Source organism: Somniosus microcephalus, chromosome 4 (genome assembly GCF_052327205.1).
Source record: "Somniosus microcephalus isolate GS21.2 chromosome 4, FLI_Smic_1.0, whole genome shotgun sequence".
Lineage (NCBI taxonomy): Eukaryota > Metazoa > Chordata > Chondrichthyes > Squaliformes > Somniosidae > Somniosus > Somniosus microcephalus.
The window spans coordinates 205,059,433-205,085,660 of NC_140990.1; the positions used below are offsets into that span (position 1 = coordinate 205,059,433).

The following is a 26,228-nucleotide window of genomic DNA, read 5'->3' on the forward strand; positions in this document are numbered from 1 at the left end:
GAAGGGAATAGAGGTTATGCTGATAGAGTTAGATAAGGAAAGATGGGAGGGGGCTCGAGTGGAGCATAAACACTGAGACACATAAGGAGAAATTAATGCAGATGACCAAAAGCTTGGTCAAAGATGTAGGTTTTAAGGAGCACCTTAAAGGAGGAAAGAGAGATAGAGAGGCAGAGAGGTTTAGGGAGGGAATTCCAGAGATTAGAGCCTTGGCAGCTGGAGGCACGGCCACCAATGGTTGTGCGATTATAATCAGGGATGCTCAAGAGGGCAGAATTAGAGGAGCTCAGATATCTCAGGGGGTTGTGGGGCTGTAGAGATTACAGAGATAGGGAGGGGCGAGGCATTGGTGGAAATTGAAAACAAGAATGAAAATTTTAAGATCAATGCGTTGCTTAACCGGGAGCCAATGTAGGTCAGCGAGCACAGCAGTGATAGGTGAACGGGACATGGTGTGAGTTAGGTAATCAGCAGTCTGAGCCTCATGTCTCTCTGCTCCTCTACACCTTTTAACATTTTATTATTTAACATATGTACTCTCTCCTTACTCTAATTTCCAAAATGTATCACCTCACATTTCTCTGCATTAAATTCCATCTGACATCCATATAGAAGAGCAATGGTCACAACACTGACCCTGGGGGCACATTTTTTACACTCCTCCAATCCATCCATGAACCACTACACTCTGTTTTCTGTCATTTAACCAACTTCCTACTCATATTACTACATCCTCTTGAATACCATTTGCCTTCATTTTATCAGCAAGCTTCCTATGTGGCACGCTGTTAAACAACTTTTAAAAATCCACTTTCTTAATGCTCACTGTGGTTACCTTATCAATACATGCTGGTATTTCCTGAAAGAACTATTACATCTATTAGGCATGACTTACAAATTCATACTGGTTGTCCTCAATTAACCCATGGTTTTCTAAGCAAGCATTAATTTTATCCTGTCTTCTAGAACGTTACACACTACTGCCTACTTTAGACCAGCTAGTCTATAGTTATTCGGTTTAACCCTTTATCTCCTTTTGAACAGAGGTGTTACACTAGCAACTTTCAGTCCTCCGGCACAATTCCATATCCAACTTATTAATATGAACTTAGAATTTCACCGCACACAGCATGTTGAAAAATCTTCCTCATTAACTCAGTTAACCGCACACAGGAAAACTCATTAACACAGTTTTCAAATGTCTCCCTCCCAAATTTAACAGTGTAAGATACCTTCAGATCAAATAGGCTCATACGCACTGCTTAAGAAAGGCTGCACTTTATATACTGTCACCCTTACCCGTTCTACATTGACACAGTATGCAGGTAGTCAGTGCATTCAGAGTGAAGTTGTTGGTGTGAATACAATAGTCAAATGTAGCTCTTTCTCCAGAGACACTCATCAATGTTGCCTGAAATTCCCTTCCTTTTACTCTCAAACTTTCGATGCTATTGTAATATCAATGTGTTATTCAATCTGTTCCTTCCCAAATGCCTGTGAAATATACACAGTGCAACCACAAAGCTGGTGTAATATAATGGTGATTGCATTGCCAAAACAATTAAAACCAATCAGACCACCATCCCACACTATAGTAATGTATAGATATTGGCCCTGAAATTAGATCGGGGGCTTGCTGCGCGTGCAAGCCCCCGATCTGCACTCACCCTGCGCGCCGACATCTGAAGCCCGGGCCTGCTTGCATTTCCTTTCACAGGCCCGGTTCAGCTGTCGGCGCGCTGCGCTAACCTGATCCAGCGGCGTAGTTAGTGCGATGTGCCGGCTGGGATCAGGTGAGCACTGTGCAGCCAATCAGGGGAGGGGAAACTCATTCATGAGTTTGACAGTAAGAGCTGTCAAACTCATGAAAAGTATGGGCTGCCAAAACACTACTTTAACTTTAAATAAAATTTTAAAAAACATCCCACTGATTATAATAACTATAAATAAGTTTTTAAAAATGTTTTAAACAATTAATCAATTTTTTGAAAAAAATAAATTTTTTAAAAATAGGGTCTAAAACTAAACTTACCATCCTGTAAATTCTTTAAAAATAACAAACCTGTGGAAAAAAAATTTCTACATTGTACTAAAAGCCCACTTACCTGAAAAACTAAATACTTACGTCTTGTTTTTCCACGCGTAAAGACCGGAGGCCTTTACACGCGCGCAACTTTGAAAAAAAAAAGGAATTTTACTGCGCACGCGCTGCCTGTGCAGTCGCGCGCATTCTGCCTCTGAACCCCTTCGTTCAGAGGGCAGGAAATGCCGGTTTTCCCCGCATGCGCTGTGCATGCTGAAAACCGGCATTTCCTCCGGCCAGACGCATGAGTACCCCAACCGTACTCACGCGTTGGGACAGGAATTACTGGCCTTTACATTTTGATGAATATGTATTGGGTATTATAATATTAAGATCAGTTTGGGTAGTTATCAACACAGTAATGATTCATTATTGGAAGCATAGTAAAAAAGCAAATTATACAAACTCACAATACCTTTACTAGACTCACCATAGATGCACGTTGGACTCTAGCACTTTAAATATTTTCACAGAACAATTAAAACAGCATCAAAGCAGAATGAAAAGAATCAGTGCCCCATCTATAAACCTGAATAAGGGGATTTTGCCTGCAATGACTATAGGTTTTTTTTAAATTTGCTTTTTTGCTGATATACACTGTTGAAACCATTAGAATAACAAAAGTATTCCCTACAGTGGCGTTTCAGTCCAGCTTATAAATACCGAGCTGGATGAAACAGCGCTATGTGCAGGCGGTTGTTTAACTAACTGTGAAGCTCAAAATGGGGAAGGTAAGGCTAACTCTCATACTTTTCACATTTGCTAATAGTGTTTTATAAAATACATCAAATTTGGGAAATTATCGATTCAATCGTATCTTCTTTCTCCCCACAGATCATCTTTCACGAGGACAGGAACTTCCAGGGTCGGCACCATGAGTGCAGTACTGACTGTGCTGACCTGTCCCCTTACTTCAGCCGCTGTAACTCCATCCGTGTTGATAGTGACTGGTGGGTGGTGTATGAGAGACCCAATTACATGGGATACCAGTATGTTCTGAGCAGGGGAGAATATCCTGACTACCAACGCTGGATGGGATTCAATGACAACATCAGGTCATGTCGCACCTACCCAGCCGTAAGTTATAATTACATGCTAATTATCAGTTTCAAATCATTTGTTCACATGATTTATATTTGTTATGGCCCATCAATAATTTTCTGTCATTTTATGCAATTTATTCCCAGCCCCTTCATTAATTATATACTAGTCTTTTATATTAATTTAAAGATTATTATTCTCACTCCCTTTTTCTGTCATTAGTGACAGATCCACATTTTAGTTTAAACATTATATTGCTTTGTCGTATTTCAAATGTTAGAAAAAGGATTTAAATACAGCACGGAACAGCGGGAATTAGAAATATAGAACTAAAAATCTTGTCTGTACTATATTAGAATATTACTAGTTAGTGTTAATTTGGAAACGGTACAAAGAAAAAGTCATGTATGAATGCTGCAGAATCATTCATTGTGTTCTTGTGTACTTCTCTACCTCCTGGCAGGTTTGACCAGGGCTCCAAGTAAAGATTGTGTTAACATTGGTACAGACACTACTGTGGGTGAACTGTGCCTAAGCACAGGCAGGCCTACAATATTTTCCTTAAAGGACTATTGTTGAAGTGTTGGCTGAGACAGTGAATGTTGGAAAGCTGTTCAATCGTGGAAATTAGGCCCGGTCCTCACCTAACATACATGTACTTTATCCTGCTGGGAACTTGACCACACCTATTTAATCTCCACGTGGAAGGTTCAGCAGATTCCCCTGATCCCCTAGATAATCTGATGGAGCTACAGAATATTGATTGAACCTTACAAACTACATTAAGCAACTTTGAATGGTTTCTTTCTGTGGCATGACAGCTTATTTCACCTCATAACCTTCATTTTTGGCGATACCTAAATAGTTGCAGAACTATCTATGGAATGAGTTAAATGACACGGAATGAAATGCTTTCTTTGGCAGCCTTTGTGACACATCTACTTATTTTCTATAGGGGAATTCTTTTCTTAACGTAAGATGTTCACAGTTTAAAGGAAGTAGCTCGCTACCTCCCAGCACTTTCAAGGATCATATTTTGTCTCTTATCTCCTTTTGTCCAATGAAAAGAAGTTCAGTTTTGTATGTCTTTTTCATAACTGAGGAACCTAAGATCCAAAATTAAATCCTTGTCACTTTTCTCTGAAAGCTCTCCAATGCATTCGTGCCCTTTTGGCAGAGGGGTGGCCAGAACTGCCAGTAACAATCCAAATGTTATTTCACTAATGATCTATACATGGTTAGACTAACTTGTTGTGACTTACAATATACCTCAGGTTTTGTCTTGTAAGCGATCAGCATTGTTGCTAACGGCTTCGCAGCAATTGGATATGTTCAGTGAATGGTCAATAATCTGTTTCCAAATCCTTATTAACTTCTACCTTCGGTGATAAACATATGTACAAGTATTTCATGTTCCTTGTTCTAAAGTGCTCCAGTCTTAGAACGCTCTTCAATACATATCATACATATATTTGCTAATACATCATGAATGTTTTCTATTACAGTACCAAGGTGGAAACTACAGAATGAAGATTTATGAGAGGCCTGACTTTGGAGGACAGATGATGGAATTCATGGATGACTGTCCATCTGTCTACGATCGTTTCCGTTACCGTGACATTCACTCCTGCCATGTGATGGATGGTTACTGGACCTTCTATGAACAGCCCAACTACAGAGGCCGCCAGTACTTCATGAGACCCGGTGAATACAGGAGATTCAGTGACTGGGGCGGCCAGAGCCCAACTATCGGATCTTTCAGGCGTATGAGGGATTTCTAGATTGTTGCTTAAATATATGGTCTCGTCATTTAATAGACTTTGAACATAAATAAAATCCCTTTTACTTGATTACTTTGATAAGTTCCTTTCTTTTTCGGGATTGTCATGCAATTCATATATTACTAACCTTACACAATAAACCACTATCTAGTTAAACAAGTTCAGACAGTAAGGCATGACTGTGAATGGGTCTTATTTCATGTTTATTTATATGCAAGTAGAACATACACACTTCTGAGATTTCTGTTAGATATGATGAAGCACCGCAAGAATGCAAGTCCTTTCTTTACCTTTAATAGTCATAAACCTCTGCCAAATAATGTTACTTCATTTATTTAAGTCACAATTCTAAACTTCTAGGAAAGTGATTCAGTTTCACTTCCTTGGATCATCATTCTATGATGATATCACCTCTGTGCATTCCTTCCTGCAAATAATATGTTTTTTGTTGTTAAAACAAGATCTTCATTTTCTTTTCTGTTCACCTTTCTTTTTATTTTGTTCATCGCTTGCTCTATCTGTCATCGTCTAATTTCCTCTCCACTCTTTACCATTTTGTTTCTTTACTTTTTTTTAGACTATCTAGTATAGCACCATTTGACACTAGCAAGCAAACAGTTTAGGCAAATGCGTATCTCACCATTGGGGATATTACAGGTACAATTAAAACTGCTCGGGAAAACTCCACGACCTTTTGCAGGCACCCTATTAATTGCTTTATTATTTATAAAGCAGTGGGCGAGAAATTATTCCTGAGTTTTTTTGGGGGGGGAGTGTTCAGAAGGTGCTCTTGGAGTTTATACCAGAGACAATGACAAGCTTCCTGGGTTGTTTCTTGAGCAGCCTCTAGTAGTGCCTCTAAAGACCACTGGTTTGGCTGCTCAGTGCCTGCTACTATACAATTGGTGGAGCGTGCTCAGTGTACGCTCCATCTACTTGTGCCTGAAAATTGTAATCAGGATCCTACAATTGGCCTCGGACACTGATTTGCATATTTAAGCTGCCTCCTGTTTATTTCAGGCAGGCTCGTTACTCGCCCATTTACAGGCCCACCTGAAAATTGCATCAAGCAGCCAAAGTGCCCCAATTTTCAAATGCTGCCCGTCCATTTCTCAGGTGAGCAGCGGGCGTCTGGTCATTGAAAATCACCCCCTTTATTTTTTCTCTTCTGAAAGATCTTGCTAGGGTTGCCTTTGTGTCCTTGTCTGAGGTCTTGAGGTTAGAAGCAGATGCATGCGTTTATAACTTTTGATGGAATTTTGCCTGTAACTGTTGGGCCAATTTTAGCCTGGCGAAAACTGGGTGGGCGGTTAAGATGGCTGCAATAACTTACACCTGTCGATCCCACCACCTTCCCATGGATTGCAATTTTAAAATGTGCTTTTGAGCAGGTGAGGGGGACAACCCATAGAAGGCAACAGGGTGCTTCTTTAAATATGCAAATTGAGCTCCGATGACATCATTGTGACCCGACTGCAATTTTAACCTGAGGCCAGCAGGAAGAAAGTACCGCCCAATATCCCTCGCCCACTTGCTGCCAAGCTAGCACCTTCCGCTGCCTTTGGGCAGGAGACTTATGGGACCTATGCAGTTGAGGCCTGGTGGCTTGCTGTCTGCCTTGGCCTCCGCCAGCATGACTCCCACTGGCAGTTAAAATCAACCATTTTAAATCTGCCTTAGCAATGTTACTTTGGAGGTGACCCTAGACTTTTTTTTAACCTTACACGAGTAATGTTGATTGCCAGTGCGTGGTTTGCCTAAGTATCAACAGCAGTCCTCCATCGGTCCAAAGTATTGCATCTTGACCGAACAGTAATGAATAGAGGAGACGGAATGTACTTTTTACTATTTACTGAATAAATGTGTGGACATTACAGCACATTTTCTGCAAGGCAGAACTGAAACTGAAAGTGAAAGACTAAGTAAAACCGAGCCCCCCAGCACCCCCTTCAGGTAACACCCGGGAACTGGGACAAACTTAATTGAAGCAAAACTCAAAACACAACACTCCTTTCCCCCAGATAAAACCCCTTAGTCCTCCAGGCATCTGGGATGGAATCTAACCCGACTTGAACGCCGTTGGACAGGCATAGTCGGGGTGCCACTGCTAGCCGCAGGACAACCTTCCTCCGTGGCTGATGACTCTGTGACACCTTCTGTCGATGTGGCTTCCGTTGTTGCTGCAGGAAGCAGGCCATCACTGCCTGGCAGAGGTGGCGGAGACAATGGCCTAGCCTGTGACGTCTCTGTTACTCTCACCGGAGTACGACCCCGTAGCTGGTCTACGTGGCATCTGTGTAGCTGGCCATCAGGTGTATGGACGCTGTATGACAGGGGACCCGTGGCCTGCTCCACCACGGCAGGCATCCATTTGTCTCCTCCTGCATAGCAACGGGCAAACCCAGTCTCTGACGGCTCGAACTGCCTGGCGGTGCCCTGGTGCTTCTTAGCCAACTCCTCTTGCTTTGTGTGCATCTTATCCCTGTAGTCCGGGTGTAGTCGGTCCAGTGCAGTCACCAGCCGGCGACCCATCAGCATCTCGGCAGGATTCTTCCCCGTTGCTGAGTTTGGTGTGGTATGCTGTGATAACAGGAACCTGGCCAATCTGGTTTGCCAGTCCCCCACCGATATCCTCACCAGCGCCTCTTTTGTGGTTTGCACCATCCTCTCTGCCTGCCCATTAGAGGAGGGGTGATAGGGCGCTGTGGTCACGTGGTGGATCCCGTTTCTGCCTGCAAAAGCCTTGAACTCCGCTGACGTGAAGGCTGCTCCATTGTCCGAAACCAGCACGTCAGGGACCCCATATGTGGCAAACAGCAAACGCAACGCGTTGATCACTGCACTGGATGTCATGGAGCTCATGATAGCCACCTCCAGCCATTTCAAATGAGAATCCACCACTATCAAAAAGACCTTCCCCTAAAATGGCCCTACAAAGTCAATGTGGAGTCTTGACCATTTATGAGTGGTCCACTCCCAGGGTTGAAGGGGAGCCTTGGATGGGCTATAGCGAGTCAGCTGACATGTCTCACAGCTCTTTACCACCTCCTCCAAGTCTCGGTCCAACCCCGGCCACCAGACGTAGCTTCTCGCCAACGCCTTCATGTGCACAATCCCAGTGTGTGAGTCATGCAGCATTTTCAGCACCTCCTCTCTTGCGGCGGCAGGAACCACCACACGGCTTCCCCAGAGCACGCAGTTCTTGTGTGCAGACATTTCATGGCGCCTCTGAACGAATGGCTTGAAATGCTCCTCCTGGACCTCGGAGGGCCAGCCATGCAGCAGCCAGCGTAGCACCCGTGATAAGACTGGATCTTTCTGTGTGAGGCTGCCAATCCGCTGGGCATGGAGTGGGGCCTCCGGAACCTCCTCCAGTAGCAGCACCTCCAGGAGTGGTGGCGTCTCAGCCATCGGCCGGTTCAAAGGCAAGCGACTCAGAGCATCAGCATTAGCCAGCATCTTCCCAGGCCTGTAGCAAAGTTCATAACTGTAGGCCCCCAACATCAGACTCCACCGAAGCATACGCGGTGATATGATCTGGGGCATGGGCTTGGAGTGATGCAGGAGCCCCAAGAGTGGCTTGTGGTCTGTGTAGATGACGAACTGTCTCCCTAACAGGTACTGGCTGAACTTCTTTACCCCAAATATGATGGCTAGGACCTCCTTGTCAATCTGGGCGTAATTACGTTCTGTTGTTGAGAGTGTTCTTGAGGCAAAACTGATAGGTGCTTCCTGGCCATCTGGCTCTATGTGACCCAACAGAGCTCCCAGCCCATATGGTGAGGCATCACACACCAACACCAATGGCTTGTTTTCATCATAGTGTGCCAGAACCTTATCTGCTTGTAGCAGTTCCTTTGCCTGTCTGTAGGCTGTTTCATGAGCTGAGGTCCAGTTCCACACTGTTGCTTAGTCTAACAGCCTGTGCAGTGGCTCTAAGATTGTGGCTTTGCCCTTGAGAAAGCAACTGTAGAAGTTTAACAGTCCGAGGAATACCTGCAGTTCGGTCTTGTTCTTGGGGGTGCGAGCGCTCCTGATAGCCTCCACCTTCTCCGTAGTCGGATGCACACCGCCTTTGTCCACTCGGAATCCCAAGAACTCCACCCCATTGGCAGAGAACGCACATTTCTCCTTCTGAAGGCGTAGTCCTACCTCAGCCAGCCGGCGTAGTACTTCCTGCAGCCACTCATCATGGGCTTCCTGTGTTTTGCCTGTAATCAGTATGTCATCCAAGTAAGGCTGAACTCCCGGAACACCAGCCAACAGGGTGTCCATGAACCTCTGAAAGATTGCCACAGCCGTAGACACCCCAAACTGCAGCCTTGTGGCTCGGAAAAGTCCCCTGTGGGTGTTGATTGTCAACAGCTCGGCTGACTCTTCATCCAGGACCAGTTGCTGGTATGCTTGCTTGAGATCCAGCTTGGTGAACAGAGTGCCTCCAGCCAGTGTTGAAAACAGCTCTGTAACTGTTGGTAAGGGATACACATCTGGTAACACAGCAGTATTAACCGTACATCTGTAATCTGCACAGATTCGCAGGCCCCCATCCTTCTTTGCAATGGGCACGATAGGGGTGGCCCAACGGGAGTTCTTCACTGGCAAGAGAACCCCTTGGTTCACCAGCTTATCCAGGGCCTCATCCACCTTCTTGCGCAATGCAAAAGGAACTGGTCGCGCCTTGAAGAACTTAGGCGCTGCCCCTGGGTCCACTTCGATTGAGACTGGCGGTCCCCGACAGGCCCCGAACTCACCAAAAACCTTTTCATAGTTCTCCAACATAGGCATTATGGGCTGTCGCTGTACCGTGTGCACTCCTGTCACTTCAATACCGAGGGGCTCAAACCAATCTCTGCCCAGCAGGCTTGTGCCCTGCCCCACCACCACATAAAGTGGAAGTGTGTCCTTGACTGCCTGATACTTAACTTCCACATGAATCACACCCAGCACCTGGAGTTGAGCTTGGGACCACTGCCGTAGCATGCCACTGACCTGAGCCATTGTCGGGGGTTCACTTGGCCACAGCCTATTGTATGTCTCTTCACTTATCAACGAACACGCTGAGCCTGAATCCACCTCCATGCAGAGTGGTGCCCCATTCATGATCACATTTGCCGTGTATCCCCACCGTCTGTGGGGCAGCTGCTCAGCTTCCGTGGTATACACTGTGTACTCATCGTTGTCCTCCAGTGTCAGGGTGTGTGTCTGCGATGCTTGTGTTGGCTCTGCTGTAGCAGCCTGAGCTTTCTTCATGCAGACACGAGCTATGTGTCCTCTTTTCTTACAGAAATGACGTACCGCTGACACAAATTTGTAAGTAGTGGAACCATGGAGAGCCCCACAGTGGAAACATTTTCTTCCTGTCTCTTCAGCTGCCTCCATGTCTCTCGCAGCAGCAGCTGCGTGTGTGGTCTTGTGCACCTCCTCGGCGGCCTGAGATGGTGCTGCCTCTGTACGGAGCATACGTGTGTTCATCGATGCAGCCTCTGCTGCTAAAGCCTTCTCCTCGGCCAGTCGGGACGTATGGGCCTTCTCCACTAACAGCTGTCTCTGCAATGCCGAGTCCAGCACTCCACACACAATCCGATCACAGAGCATATTGTCTAAATGGTCACCAAAATTACAATGTAATGAGCGTTTCCTCAACTCAGCAATGTAACTTGCAATAGATTGTCCAGGCTGTTGTTTACAATTGTGAAAATGGAAAAGCTGCACAATCTCTGAGGGATTTGGGTTAAAATATTTTTGCAGCTTCTCAATCAAATCAGCATAATCCACCTCACTAGGTTTACGAGGAGCCACCAATGAACGCAGGACGGATTATGTAGTGTATGTACCTTTAAGGGGAGAACTACTTTTTACAGCTTCTGTATACTGTAGTACCAGCAGTGACCACACCTGTATGTAAACCCTGAGTAGGGATCTGTACTTTTAGTTTTAGAGTAACCCTCATCCAGCAAACACCTGTTGATTGTTCCTCTGCAGTCTCTGTCGATTTATTGAAGGACACCATACATCAAAATTCACGGATTTAACATTGGCGATGAGTCGATTCGAACCTACCTGCAACTCTGCAGAAGAAGGCCGATTCCACCAGTGCAGGCGTCGACCATCCAGAGAGGACTTGAGCATCGCAGAGGATCCTGTGGAGAGCTGGGCTTGGTTCTCCAGTCGCGACGATCCAGCGCAGCGGGCGGGCAGCAGGCACGGCACAGACCCGACCGATGGCACAGAAAAAGGCTGAGCAGCGTCGACGGGGTAAGAGAAAGGGTAAAGCGCACAGGGCGCAGCCGGGGTTGAAGACCGAGCGGCGTCAACGAGAGAGGGTAAAGTGCACAGGGCACAGCTGGGGTTAAGGACCGAGCGGCGTCAATGAGAGAGGCGCGCAGGAAAACGCGCAGAGCGCGGCCGGTGTTCAAGGGCTGAGAAGCGTCCACGGGGGAAGAAAGGAAGCGCGGGAGATGCCATTTGAGCCGCAGCGGAGAAGAAGGGAGAGCGCAGGAGACACCATTTTTGAGCCGCAGCGGAGAAGAAGGGAGAGCGCGGGAGACGCCATTTTGAGCCACAGTGGAGAAGAAGGGAGAGCGCAGGAAGAAAGGAAAGCGCGGGAGACGCCATTTTGAGCCAGCGGAGAAGAAGGGAGAGTGCGGGAGATGCCATTTTTAGCCAGTCTAACCACACCAAGGGATGCCGAAGAGTGGCAGTGTCACAGCGTTCGAAAATGAAGTCGAAGATTGGGCGACATATATAGAACGCATAGAAGTGTATTGCAAGGCGAATGAAGTGCCAGATGCCAGGAAAGCACTGGTATTGTTGAATTCCATGGGTGCAAAAACGTACGGCTTACTGTGAAACCTAGTAACCCCAGAGAAGCCAGTGGAAAAGGATTTTGAAAGCATAGTGGCAATCCTACAGGACCACTTAAACCCCACACCGCTGCTGATAGCAGAAAGATTTAAGTTTCACAAAAGGAACCAGCATAAAGACGAAAGTAATGCTGAGTATTTAACGGAACTGCGCAAGCTATCGAAACACTGCCAGTTTGGAACGGGACTAGCAGATACTTTAAGGGACAAGTTTGTGTGTGGGCTTCAAAGTGAAGGAACCCAGAAACGGCTTCTATCAGAAAAGGATCTTACGCTGGACAAGGCTTTCAGCATGGCAGTTTCACACGAAGCAGCCACACGGGGCGCTGCAGAGATACAACGGAGACCGCAAGAATATGGCACAAATGAAATGTCATATGGAGCAGTGAAGTGTTATCGCTGCGGCAGAACAACACACGACCATAAGGATTGTTGGTTCAAGGACCAAGTGTGCAGACAGTGTGGAAAAGTAGGACACATAGCAAGAGTCTGCAGATCGGGAAAGAAAACCAGCAGCAAGAAATCTCCACAGGAGAAGTACAAAAAGGTACATAAGGTGACGGAGAGTAGTTCAGATGAACAGAAAAGTAATACAGACTCCGGAAGCAAGGAGCTGGGTTGTCTGAAACTACATAGTGTAATCAAAATGGAGGATCACCAAACTATCTGGGTCACGCTCAAGATAGACAGAGTCCAAGTGAAAATGGAATTGGACACAGGATCAGCCCTAACAGTCATAAACCGAAGGGACTACAAGCGGCTATTCTCACATATACCCTTGAGAGATACAGAGATTGTCTTGAAGATGTACACGGGGCAAAAAGTCTACCCCAAAGGAAAAATAAGGGTGAACGTGATATACAATGGCAAGGAAACACCAAAAATGGACCTATATGTATTGCCAGATGGAGGACCACCACTACTAGGACGTGAATGGATCTGGAAGATACAGTTAGATTGGCATTCCATACAAGCACTGACGGTAGATGCCAAAAAGGATGACGACGTCACACCTGGACAACTGTCAAAAATGCTAACTGACGCACAAGAAGTGTTCCAGGAGGGACTCGGAACACTAAAAGGCATAACAGCGACGATCAAAATAGAGGAAAATGCAAGCCCAAAGTTTTTTAAGGCCAGACCGATGCCTTACGCGATCCGCACAGCCGTCGAAGCAGAGCTGGAAGGGTTGGAATGTTCTGGAGTACTGTCCAAAGTGGACTGGAGCGAGTGAGCTACACCCATCGTTCCTGTAATGAAGAGGTCATTGAGCATGGGGAACCAAAGAAGGTTCGCATCTGTGGGGACTTTAAGGTGACAGTGAACCCAGTCCTTCACACGGTACAATATCCACTTCCGCGGATTGAAGATATTTTCGCCTCACTATCTGGAGGGAAACGCTTCACTAAGATTGATCTGGCCCAGGCGTACCTGCAAATGGAGGTAGAAGAAGCCTCGAAACAGTACCTCACGGTCAACACTCACAAAGGTCTCTACCAATACAATCGGCTGGTGTTTGGGGTAGCATCAGCTCCGGCTATTTGGCAAAGGGCAATGGATCAAGTCCTGCAAGGGATTCCAGGGACCCAGTGTTATTTGGACGACATCCTGGTCACGGGCGAAAATTACAGTGATCACCTCACCAACCTGGAGCAGGTGCTCACAAGATTGAAGGAATATGGGCTCCAAGCTAATCGCCACAAATGCGAGTTTTTCCAGAAGCAGATCTCGTATTGTGGCCATGTTATTGATGAAGAGGGGTTACATAAGTCCCCTGAAAAGATTGAGGCAGTAGTCAAGGCTCCAGCACCGGAAAATGTGTCACAACTGAGGTCGTTCCTCGGGCTGGTGAACTACTACCATAAGTTCTTGCCGAATTTGTCTACAGTACTACACCCACTGAACACCCTACTGCAAACGGGGGTACCATGGAAGTGGAATGACGAATGTAAATGAGCTTTCCAGAAGTGCAAAGAATTGATCACATCAAAAGAGGTGTTGGCTCATTTCAACCCAGCACTACCAATTCAGTTGGCGTGTGATGCAGCACCCTATGGTATTGGTGCGGTGCTGTCGCACAAATTCCCAGATGGCTTGGAGAGGCCAGTAGCCTTTGCCTCTCGGTCACTAGCCTCAGCCGAGCGTAACTACGCCCAGATTGACAGGGAGGCCCTCAGCCTAGTGTGGGGAGTAAAAAAGTTCAACCACTATCTGCACGGGCAGAAGTTCACCTTGCTGACTGACCACCAACCACTTGTCTCCATCTTTAATCCAAAGAAGGGCGTTCCGGTGATGACTGCGCAACGGTTACAAAGATGGTCCCTTTTTCTAGGGGTGAACAAATATGAAATAGAGTATAAGGGCACGAAACAGCATGGAAACGCTGATGGGCTATCACGCCTGCCACTGCCTACTGCAGAGGAAGCACCAGCAGTGGACCTTGTCGAAATATTTTATTCGACTATAATTGAATGCTTGCCAGTAACTAACGCGGATATAGAGAAGGAGACCTGAAATGACCCGACACTGTCTCGGGTATATGATTTGAAGGTGAAGGGATGGCCAACACATGGCGACTCACTGTTGCCAGCATTCTCATCCAGAAGAGAACAGCTGTCAGTATGCCAGGGGACCTTGATGTGTGGATCCCGAGTGGTAATTCCACCCAAGTTAAGGGAGAGAGTGCTCAATGAGCTTCACGAAGGCCATCTGGGAGGGGTGAAAATGAAAACGCCTTGCTAGGGCTTATGTGTGGTGGCCGGGGATAGATCAGCAAATCGAGGACCTGACAAAGAGCTGCTCAGGATGCCAGAAGTTCCAAAATGCACCACCACATGCCCCTCTACACCCATGGGAGTGGCCCTCATCTCCATGGCAACTGGTGCATATTGATTTTGCTGGTCCATTCATGGACTCAATGTTCTTAATAGCCATGGATGCGCACTCGAAATGGCCTGAGGTGATCAAAATGTCCTCCACCACCACGGAGAAAACGATTGCAGTCCTACAGACCATATTTGCCAGGAACGGCTTGCCAGAGCAGATTTGCTCTGATAACGGACCACAGTTTGTGTCCGAAGAGTTTCGGAAATTTATGAGAAGGAATGGGGTAAGGCATTACACATCCGCCCCGTATCATCCAGCCACAAATGGATTGGCTGAGAGGTTCGTACAAACCTTTAAAAAGGCAGTAAGGGCCATGTGCGATGACGACATTCCACTGCAGCATAAGGTGGACAATTTCCTGTTAGCCTACAGAAATGCGACACATGCAGTTACCAACCAGACCCCGGCCATGATGTTCTTTAACCGAAGGTTGAGATCTCGTCTGCATTTGCTCAGACCAAATGTACGAAGAAATGTTGAGAATAAGCAATTCCAGCACATCAATGAGAAGCCGACAAGGAGCTTCAATGTAGGGCAACCAGTCGTGGCCCGCGACTACCGAACAGAGAAATGGCAACCAGGAACGATATGCACACGGCAGGGGCCACTAATGTACACAGTGGATGTTGGGGAGAACATTGTTAGATGCCATGGTGACCAGATCCTAGCGTCACAGGAACGAGTCAACCCCATGTCTCGCGTACCTGGTGATGAACCCGACATACAAGTAGCATCTACCCCAGAAACAGTAGCATCGGAAGCTGATGAACCAACCGACGACAGGGGGGCAGAATCGCCTCCGCACAAAGAGCAATACACTCAGGAAAGGCGCTATCCAGAAAGGATCAGGAAGCCGCCCCAAGACTGAATTTATAAATGGACTATTTTCAGTTAATGTTGCATGTTAGAAGTGTTAACTGTTAAATGAATGTTATGGTACTGTTAATCTAAAAGGGGAGGAATTGTAGTGTATGTACCTTTAAGGGGAGAACTACTTTTTACAGCTCCTGTATACTGTAGTACTGGCAGTGACCACACCTGTATATAAACCCTGAGTAGGGATCTGTACTTTTAGTTTTAGAGTAACCCTCATCCAGTAAACACCTGTTGATTGTTCCTCTGCAGTCTCTGTCGATTTATTGAAGGACACCATACATCAAAATTCACGGATTTAACAGAGTAAGTAGCAGCTCCGCATACACTTAGCAACACTGAGCGCTTCTTCTCTTCTTTGTCAATATTATTGGCCTCAAAGAAACACCCCAGTCTTTCTGCGTATTCCTCCCATGAACTGTCCTTATCCCCAGAGAACTCTTCAATACGTCCCAAGGTCGTCATAATTTTAATGTGCACTGTCCCTTTAAGATCCACGGACTTTTTTCTTTTTAAAAAAATTATTTTTCTCCTCCGGCCAGAGTTACGGTAGCTACACTCACGGTAGTTGCCTGGCCCGCACAATACTCTGTCCGCCATCTACGTCGCAGCTAACCAACTATCAAAATGCCGTTGATGTTGCTAGCTGAGTGGCCCGCTCGTCGCAATTTCCAATATCACGGCTGTAGGTTCGCATGTCTATCTCCATCCTTCTAGAGAGTTCAACAGCCGCCTCGTCGCCAGTATTGCATCTTGACCGAACAGTAATGAATAGAGGAGACGGAATGTACTTTTTACTATTTTCTGAATAAATGGGTGGACATTACAGCACATTTTCTGCAAGGCAGAACCGAAACTGAAAGTGAAAGACAAAGTAAAACCGAGCCCCCCAGCACCCCCTTCAGGTAACACCCGGGAACTGGGACAAACTTAATTGAAGCAAAACTCAAAACACAACACAAAGCAGCGCTTGTGTTTTGCTGTGGTATCAATTGTCTCTTCCTGTAGGCTGCTAAATGCACTGAGCCATTCAATGCAGCAGCGTGCGTGTGTTCTGACATAACATAAGATCAGTCTGAGGCTGCTGACACGCAGGTCCAGCTCAGCATCAAATCCAGCAGCCAAAAAACTTCAAATTGCCAGAGTAAAATGTGCAATATAAGTGCAGCAGCGTAATTGGCTGAAACAGCAAAATGGATGGTTATCTTATTATCTCGCCAGTTCTTGAGACAGTCTGCATTGGTAAGAGAAGAACTAGTCTATGAGTAGCTAATCACCCATCACTGAGCCTACAGGAGACCTGGGACAGATTTAAACATAAAAAGAAGTGAGAGCAAGGCATGCAGGTCAATTTGACATTGCACTCCCACGATCTGAATTGCACCAAAGTAATGTTAAAGTACCTGTTGAGAATCTACTATATGTCATATGTAACATAGTGTAATCGAGAACTAGGCCTGGATTTTCCTGGACAAACCTGCCCGGTACAGAGACGGTCTGGCAATGGAAAGGGAGCAGGGAGGTTGATACCCTGTCCCAAAAATGGCTGCTCCGTTAATCTCACCATAATCTGGATTTGCCTGCCCCACTGCATACAGATGGAGATGGAAGGGAATGGCTCAGTAGAAAACACAATTTCCCTGTGTTTGCATTGGGTTCCTTCTCCCAGAAAGTAATGCTGTTATAAAAGGGGCGATATTGGGCCAAGTAGAGTGTCCCAGAGGTAGGGATGCATAATAAAAGGCAGAGGCCATGGAATACAGTGCTCCTGCAAGGACTGTGAAGACTAGAAATGACTTCCATTCGACTTCAATATTAAATTATCAGGATTTAAAGGTAGTTGCTGCTATTTCCAAAGAATTTAAAGTGAGAATAGCATTGTAAATAAATGATGGACTTGCCCTTGGCATTCCATTGTTTCTGTGCTTTGAAGAGGATGATAAGGTGGGAAGGAGGAGAGGAGGGAAACCCAGAGAATCCAACATCATGTACATGGGCTCCACACATCATGTATGTACCCAGGCCAGAGGATCTACAGACCAAGAAGATTCTAAGTAGATTTCTCACAAAGGCAGTGTGTGAGAAGGCTGCAGCTCCCTCCAGAAGCAGTACGTGTATTTTGCCAGACCTGAAGCCTCTTTCTGTCAGGGACACAGCCTTGTCAGTGGCTGTAAAGATAACAACAGTTCTACATTTTTATGCCACTGAATGTTCCCAAGTAGCCTTGGGTAGCATAAGTTACAAAAGTCAAATTTCAGTGCACAGTTAAACTGGTGCCCTATTCAGATGGGCCTCAGATTTCATATCTTTCCCCATTGACCCATTAGAGCAGAGGCAGTGAACACTCAAATTTTATCAAGCAGTGGGACTCTCCCAATACAGGGTATCATTGGTTCCACCCAAAAGGCCATGACTAAAGATGCCATGAATTTTATTAACAAGAAGGGTTATCATTCTGTGAATGGACAGTGTGTGAGTTATGTCAGCCGTATCATTCTGTATATTAATGTATGTGAGACTGGAAGCTGCCATGATTCTTTTGTTCCCCAACAATCAATGTGTCAGAATGGTTGTGTGGAGACCAGGGTTACTGATTTAGTTCGATTAGGCACTTTACAGCCTTCTGGACTCAACTTCGAGTTCAATAATTTCAGACCATAACCTCTGCCCCAATCTTTTTTTTCAATTTTTTTTCTCTCTCTCACATGGCAGCTGTCTTTCATTCTGCCAGTGCCATTTACACTTCATCTAGAGCCATCTTTGTTTCTTAACTTGTCTTGCTACCATCTCCTTTTGCCTTGCACCATCATCCCTTTTGTCTCTTAATCTCTCCTGCCTTCCATCCTATCACAGACCTTCCCTTTCGTTCTTTCCTCCCCTCCCCCACCTTTCCCTGCCCCTGCACTTGCTTAAAAACCTGTTCCCTCTCCAGCTTTTTCCAGTTCTGACGAAGGGTCATTGACCTGATACGTTAACTGTGTTTCTCTCTCCACAGATGCTGCCTGACCTGCTGAGTATTTCCAGCATTTTCTGTTTTTATTTCAGATTTCCAGCATCCGCAGTATTTTGCTTTTGTACTGATTTAATGGATGGCTGATGACACCACTGCATCATCAAGGCACCGAGAATGCTCTTACCCCATCTAGGGCCCCTTAACACTTCGACTGTCCTCTATTAACTGGAGTTCCTCCATCCCAGTGTCAGAGAACAACCCAGCAGCGAGATCCCCAACTTTAATGCACCCTGCCTACGAAATAAGAGCCCCTCCCCCAGGACAATGCAGTCAGGTGATGGCAGGACCATGTGAGTGGGCAGAGGTACCACCCTGCCATGTTTCCAGTAGTCCAAGGAAAACCCAGGCCCTACTCTATAACTGAGATAGTATTCATTCCTAACAGCATCGCCTTCTTTGCAAGTTTAAGCAACAATTCTCTTTGCTTATACCAAGGGAAACATAAAACTTTATCACCTCCAATAGGATGGCTTCTTCGAATAAATTAAAGCCTCATAATGTTTTGTCCATTCACTGTGAGTTAATTTTTTATTGGACATTCATACACATCATGCAACTTATACTTGCATTAGTCCTGGTTAAGAATGGTATACATTCAGTTTGATCTCATTTGGAGAGGATCCATTTTCTGCACAATAAAACAATCAAACTTCAATAGACATTCAAAGTGACAAAACTTTATTTGGAGCTTGATTGCATGTGCTGCAATTCTTCAGGGTGTTATTCTTACGTGCCTTTAATTACCCCTTTGGATTCATGTACTTCTATGTATTGCTTCCTCCCGAGTGCTCCACTAGCTCAGGGACAAGTTGTCATGTATTACAAAGTATTACAAAGTATTTACAGCAGAGAAACAGACCACTCTGCCCAACAGATCCATGCCTGTGTTTATGCTCCACACGAGCCTCCTCACACCCGTCGTCATCTAAACCCATCAACATATCCTTCTATTCCTTTCTCCCTCAGGTGTTTATCTAGCTTCCCCTTAAATGAATCTATGCTAGTCGCCTCAACTACTCCCTGTGGTAGCAAGTTCCACATTCTAAGCACTCTCTGAGTAAAGAAGTTTCTCCTGAATTCCCTGTTGGATTTATTAGTGACTGTCTTATATTTATGGCCCCTAGTTCTGGTCTCACCCACAAGTGGAAACATCTTCTCTACGTCTGCCCTATCGAATCCTTTCATCATCTTAAAGACCTCTATCAATTCAACCCTCAGTCTTCTCTTTTCTAGCAAATAGAGCCCCAGCCTATTCAATATTTCCTGATAGGTATAGCTTATATATATGAGAGGGCGCTAACGGGGTGCAAAGCAACTAGCGCCGGGCGCGGCACCACCAACGCCTCCCACAAAATTCAGCATTAGCCCCCATCAGCATTCATCATCGCCGTGCACAGCACCCCGCTCGCGCCCCGGCCGCGATCTTCGGTATTGCCCCCTGACTTACCACCGCACGCTATGTCCGAAGGGGTCAGGGGGGCCTACCTGAGGCCGGGGTGGCGCTAATTAAAGGTGTGGTGCCGGGCAGCCATTTTTGTTGCTGGCCGCCTGCCAGCACCTGCCTCCGCTCCCGTCCCTGGCCTCCTCAGCAGGCCCCCCATCGGAGTGCCAGCTGAGCTCCGTGAGCCCGGCACTCCTCTTGAGTGCCGGACTCTGTTGCCGGCACTCCAATCCCTGGTGGCCCAGCTGGGCCCCGGGCCCCTCCCCTTTAAGAAGAGGAGAACTGCGGCGCGATGTGCTGCAGCGCATGGTGATATTCCCTTGCAGCGCCCCAAGAGGGAGTCGGGGCTCTTCCAGTAGTGCCCCGCTTCCCTCTTGGGGTGCTACTGATGAATTTCAGCCGCGGGGGCGCTAATTTTTTTGGGGTGCTAAAAATAGCGCCCCAAAGGAGGCGTGACTCAATTTTCCCCCAAACAAGTATGATAGTACAAAACAAAAGGAGATGGTAACCAGAGGACACAGATTTAAAGTGATTGGCAGAAGATCCAAAGGCGACATGAGGAAAAGGTTTTTTACGCAGCGAGTGTTTATGATCTGGAATGCACTGCCCGAAATGGTGGTCGAGGCAGATTCAATCATGGCTTTCAAAAGGGAATTAGATAAGTAGCTGAAGGGAAAAATTTGCAATGCTACAGGGAAAGGGCGGGGCATTGAAACTAGCTGAAGAGCGCTTACAGAGAGCCGGCACGGGCGCGATGGGCTGAATGGCCTCCTACTGTGCTGTAACAATTCTATGATTCTATGGTAATGGGACAAGTAAAGAAACAAAAGTTGAGTATAGATGAGGTGTAAATGGGAATGGCAGAATCATCAACAGCTGCCATGTGAAAAAATAGGGGCAGAGGTTATGGTCTGAAATTGTTGAACTTGATGTTGAGTCCAGAAGGCAGTAAAGTGCCTAATCGAAAAATGAGGTGCTGTTCCTTGAGCTTACGTTGAGCTTCATTGGAACAGTGTAAGAGGCCGAGGACAGAGAGGTCAGAGTGGGAGTGGAGCAGAGAATTAAATTGACAGGCGACCAGAAGCTCGGGGTCACATTTACGGACTGAATGGAGGTGTTCCGCAAAGAGGTCATGCAATCTGCGTTTGGTCTCACCAATGTAGAGAAGACTGCATCATGAGCTGCGAATACAGCACACTAAATTGCAAGAAGTACAAGTAACATTGAAACATAGAAACATAGAAGATAGGAGCAGGAGTAGGCCATTCGGCCCCTCGAGTCTGCTCCGCCATTCAATGCGATCATGGCTGATCATCCAAGTTCAGTACCCGGTCCCTGCTTTCTCCCCATTCCCCTTGATCCCTTTAGCCTTAAGAAATATATCCAACTCCTTCTTGAATATATTTAATGAATTGGCCTCTACTGCCTTCTGTGGTAGAGAATTCCACAGGTTTACCACTCTCTGGGTGAAGAAATTCCTCCTCATTTCTGTCCTAAAAGGCCTACCCCTTATCCTTAGACTGTGACCCCTGGTTCTGGATTCCCCAACCATCGGGAACATCCTCCCTGCATCTAGTCTGTCCAGTCCTGCCAGAATTTTATAAGTTTCAATGAGATCCCCTCTCATTCTTCTAAACTCCAGCGAGTACAAGTACGACCCAATCTCTCCTCATATGTCATTCCTGCCATCCCAGGTATCAGCCTGGTGAATCTTCGCTGAACTCCTTCCATGGCAAGAATATCCTTCCTCAGATAAGGCGACCAAAACTGCACACAATACTCAAGATGTGGTCTCACCAAGGCCCTGTACAACTGCAGCAAGTTGAGGATAAAGGAAGACATATCGGAAGCAGTAGTATGGAAGATGGCATTGTCAGAACAGATGCGACGGAGACGGAGAAACAAGTAAATCGCTGTTTCACCTGGAAGGAGTGTTTGGGGCCCTGGACAGTGGGAAGGGAGGAGGTAAAAGGGCAGGTGTTGCATCTCCTGCGCTTGCATGGGAAGGTGCAGTGGGAAGGGGAGTGGGTGTTGAGGGTGATTGAGGAGTGAACCAGGGTGTTGCGGAGGGAGCGGTCCCTTTGGAATGCTGAAAGGTAAGGGGAGGAGAGGGGAAGATGCGTTTGGTGGTGGGATCACAATGGAAGTGGCGGAAATAGCGGAGGATGATCTGTTGATTGTGAAGGCTGATGGGGTGAATGGTGAGGACAAGGGGAACCCTATCGTGGTTCTACAGGGAGGGGAAGGGGTGAGAGTAGAAGTGCGGGAAATGGTCGAGAGCCATGTCAACCATGGTAGAGGGGAATCCTCGATTGAGGATAAAGGAAGACATATTGGAAGCACTAGTATGGAAGATGGCATTGTCAGAACAGATGCGACAGAGACAGAGAAACTGGGAGAATTGAATAGAGTCCTTACAGGAAGCAGGGTGGGAGGAAGTCTAGTCCAGGTAGCTGTGGGAGACAGTGGGCTTATAGTGGATGTTTGTCGATAGCCTATCCCAAGAAATGGAGACAGAGAAGTTGAGGAAGGGAAGGGAAGAGTCGGAGATGGACCATATGAAGGCGAGGGAACGAGAGCAGGAGACGGCACCGATACAGTTATCAATGTACCGGAAAAAGAGGTGGTGAGGGAGAGGACCTGAATAGGATTGGAACAAAGAATGTTCCACATATCCCACGAAATAGCTAGGAACCATGTGGGTTTCCAGAGCAACACCTTTAATTTGGAGGAAGTGAGTGGAATCAAAGGAGAAGTTGTTCAATGTGAGAACCAGTTCAGCCAGGCGGAGGAGGGTGGTGGTGGATGGGGACTGGTTGGGCCTCTGTTGAAGGAAGAAGCAGAGTGCCCTCAGGCCGTCCTGGTGGGGGATGGAGGTGTAGAGGGATTGCACGTCCATAGTGAAAAAAGTTGAAGCCAGTTTTACTGATTCCTGTAATTTGGACCCGAAAGCAGCCATAGCAGAATCTGTGAGAGATGCTTCTACTTAAGTAATTAGATAATTGGTAGGATTGTCCAAGTTAATGGTTACACGCTAGGATTATTGTGTAGTAACTGTACACTGGAGTGGGCATATGGCTCATTCTTCTTGGAAAGTTCTGGAACTGTAATAGCTGGGAAGCTCTTACCACTTGCAGTATAAGGGACGACTGGTGTATGCTGCTCTGTGTTGCTTCAAAAAAAAAGATATTGAGAAACGTCCAGGCCTCAGCTTTAGAATCATAGAATCATAGAATGGTTACAGCACAGGAGGAGGCCATTCGGCCTGTCGAGCCCCTGCCGGCTCTCTATAAGAGCACTTCAGCTAGTCCCCACTCCCCCGCCCTTTCCCCGTAGCCCCTCAGGCAGTGCATTCCAAATCCTAACCACTCACTGCGCAAAAAAGTTTTTCCTCATGTCGCCTTTAGTTCTTCTGCCAATCACCTTAAACCTGTGTCCTCTGGTTCTCGACCCTTCCGCCAATGGGAACAGTTCCCCTCTATCTACGCTGTCTAGACCCTCATGATTTTGAACACCTCTATCATAGGCTGGAATTTTCCCTAGGTTAGAGGCGGGGTGGGGGGGGTTAGCGGTTGAGGTTCGAGGTGGGCGGGAAACTCAGGAGGCCAGGTTTCCCACCTTGGTTTCACTGCCGGGTTTCCCGAATTGTGTGAAACCCGTCCACAGGCAGTTAAATTCAAAATGGAGGGGAAAATAGAGGCTTCCAACCTCATTATAATATTTAAATTGACATACTGCCCCCTGAGAGCGTTTCACTGCCCGCCCCCCGACACACCTCCGGGAAAAATGGAAGTGGGTGGGTTGGAGGCGGGATCAGGTTGGGATTCACATTTTTAACCATTTAGCTACCTTCACACTCCAAACCACCCATGTTTTTAGGAGAAAATTCCGGCCTTCTCTGCTCTAAGGAGAACAACCCCAACTTCTGCAGTCTAGCCCTCATTCCTGGAACCATTCTTGTAAATCTTTTCTGCACCCTCTCGAAGGCCTTCACATCCTTCCTAAAGTGCGGTGCCCAGAATTGGACACAATAATCCAGTTGAGGTCGGACCAGGGTTTTATAAAGGCTATAACCCATCTATCTATATATATAAACGGATAGATCTGTCTGTCTGTCTGTCTATCTGTCTGTCTGTCCTTCGGTGTGTGTCTGTCCGGCTATACACTCTAAAGTTATAGCGCGTACCTACACGTGCGTTACATCAAAAGAAAGCTTACCATTCCAAAACAGTCGTAAGCATATTTACGTTTCGGCCGGACAAAAACTGCGCCCGCAGTATCCAAAAAATGTTCAAAATTCTGCTCATTAGCATCTCATTATCCGCTCATTAGCAATAGAGTGACGTCGAGGTCGACCAATCGCACGCCGGGTTCCTGGCGCATGCGGGCGGGACCTCCTACAGTCGAGTGACGGGACGATTGACCAATCCTACGCTTCGGTGACCTGGCGGTCGACCAATCGGTGCATGTGTGGGCGGGCCTTATCGTTCTGAACCGAGGTGAGTCGCCGCCATCTTGATTCCAAACTTTTCATTTCTTTTTCCCGCTTTCAGCGTGTTTCTTTTCAAATCTACATTTCCAGCAAAAAAAAGTTGCTTTTAAAAGACAAATTGTTTTTTAAAAAAGTTATTTAATTTGTAAATCTTTTGTCGAACCTCTATAATTTTCCTACCTTTCACCGTTTTTCCAGGCCTCAAAGCCTGGGCGTCTGTTGGCCAGCCACGCCCGAGCTAGGCGCCTCCCGTCGCGATCGACAAAAGCCCAGCGATCGCCGCCATCTTTGTGAAGGCTGGAGGGGGGCGGGCCTGAGCCGAGCGTTGCCACCGCCGCCCATCTTAGTAAAGGCGGGCGGGGCGGGGAGTCAGCGTCCCCGTCATCTTCTGCCCAGAGCGCGACTTGAGTCCGGCTGGGCTCACGCGGTAGGTTGCGCGGCGGCGTCTCTCTGGTCTTGAAGCCGGCTCGGGTGGGGAGCGGGGCTCGGGAAGGCAGAGCTCAGGAGAGCGGGAGGGCGGGGGCTCCGGAGAGCCGGAGAGCGGGGAGGGTGGGGCTCCGGAGAGCGGGAGGCCGGTGCTCGGGAGGGCGGGGGGCGGGGGCTCGGGACATCGGGGGCGGGGCTCGGTACATCGGGGGGCGGGGCTCGCGACATCGGGAGATCGGGGGACGGGAGATCGGGGGCGGGATATTGGGAGATCGGGGGGCGGGACATCGGGAGATCGGGGGGCGGGACATCGAGAGATCGCGGGGCGGGACATCGGGAGATCGGGGGGGCGGGACATCGGGAGATCGGGGGCGAGACCTCGGGAGATCGGGGTCGGGAGATCGGGGGGCGGGGACATCGGGAGAGCGGGGGGCGGGACATTGGGAGATCGGGGGACGGGAGATCGGGGGGGCGGGACATCTGGAGATCGGGGGGCGGGGCTCGGGGACTCCCCCTCTCCCCCCTCCACCCCTCCTCCCCTTCCTCCCCCCCTCCTCCCCCCTCCACCCTCCAACCCCCCTCCCTCCTACCCCCTCCCCACACCCCTCCCTTCTCCCCCCTTCCCCCCATACCCCCCCCTCCCCCCCATACCCCCCTCTTTCCTCCCCTCCCCCCTCCTCCCCTCCCTTCCCCCCCCAGCAGTAGAGTGACATTAAAGTCGACCAATCGTACGGTCGAGCGACCCGACGGTCGACCAATCGCTGCGTGGCGGGGGCAGGTTCCTGGCGCGTGCGGGCGGGCCCTCCTAGAGTCGAGTGATGGGATGATTGACCAATCCTACGCTTCGGTGACCTGAACGGTCGACCAATCGGTGCGTGTGTAGGCGGGCCTTATCGTTCTGAACCGAGGTGAGTCGCCGCCATCTTAATTCCAAACTTTTCATTTCTTTTTCCCGCTTTCTGCGTGTTTCTTTTCAAATCTACATTTCCAGCAAAAAAAAAGTTGCTTTTACAACACAAATTGTTTTTAAAAAAAGTTAATTAATTTGTAAATCTTTTCTCTAACCTCTATAATTCTCCTAACTTTCACCGTTTTTCCAGGCCCGGGGCCTAGGCTTCTCCAACTGCCAGCAGCGCAACTCTAGTCCCCAGGCTCCCGGCCTAGGCAGAGACAAACACTGGCACAGGGGAGAGGGTGTGCTGCCTCAGCTCCATTCCCGGGGTCAGTAGGTGGGGAGGCTTCATAAGCAACTGGGGTAGGTCGCAAGCCCCGAATAATAATCTGAAGATCCTGTGTTTGCAGCTGAGGAAATTTCTTCTGCTGACAGCC

General features: G+C 47.6%; 1 protein-coding gene across 2 annotated transcripts; it reads left to right on the forward strand.

Moving 5' to 3' along the window:
- Window positions 1-2,805: 2,805 nt before the first annotated feature.
- LOC147120168 (gamma-crystallin S-1-like) lies at window positions 2,806-4,905 on the forward strand. Of its 2 annotated transcripts, none has more exons than XM_085983835.1 (3): window positions 2,806-2,814; window positions 2,918-3,164; window positions 4,637-4,905. In XM_085983835.1, the coding sequence occupies exons 1-3, from the start codon at window positions 2,806-2,808 to the stop codon at window positions 4,903-4,905; spliced, it is 525 nt and encodes a 174-aa protein (XP_085839961.1). The 2 variants fall into 2 exon arrangements, with proteins under 2 accessions (XP_085839961.1, XP_085839960.1); XM_085983834.1 differs by having other exon boundaries at window positions 2,918-3,160; window positions 4,630-4,905.
- Window positions 4,906-26,228: the final 21,323 nt, after the last annotated feature.

Coding starts and splice junctions, on each gene's coding strand:
- LOC147120168 (XM_085983834.1), top strand. Junction 3,161..4,629: donor CATGTCGCACCTACCCAGCC/GTAAGTTATAAT, acceptor TTTCTATTACAG/TACCAAGGTGGAAACTACAG.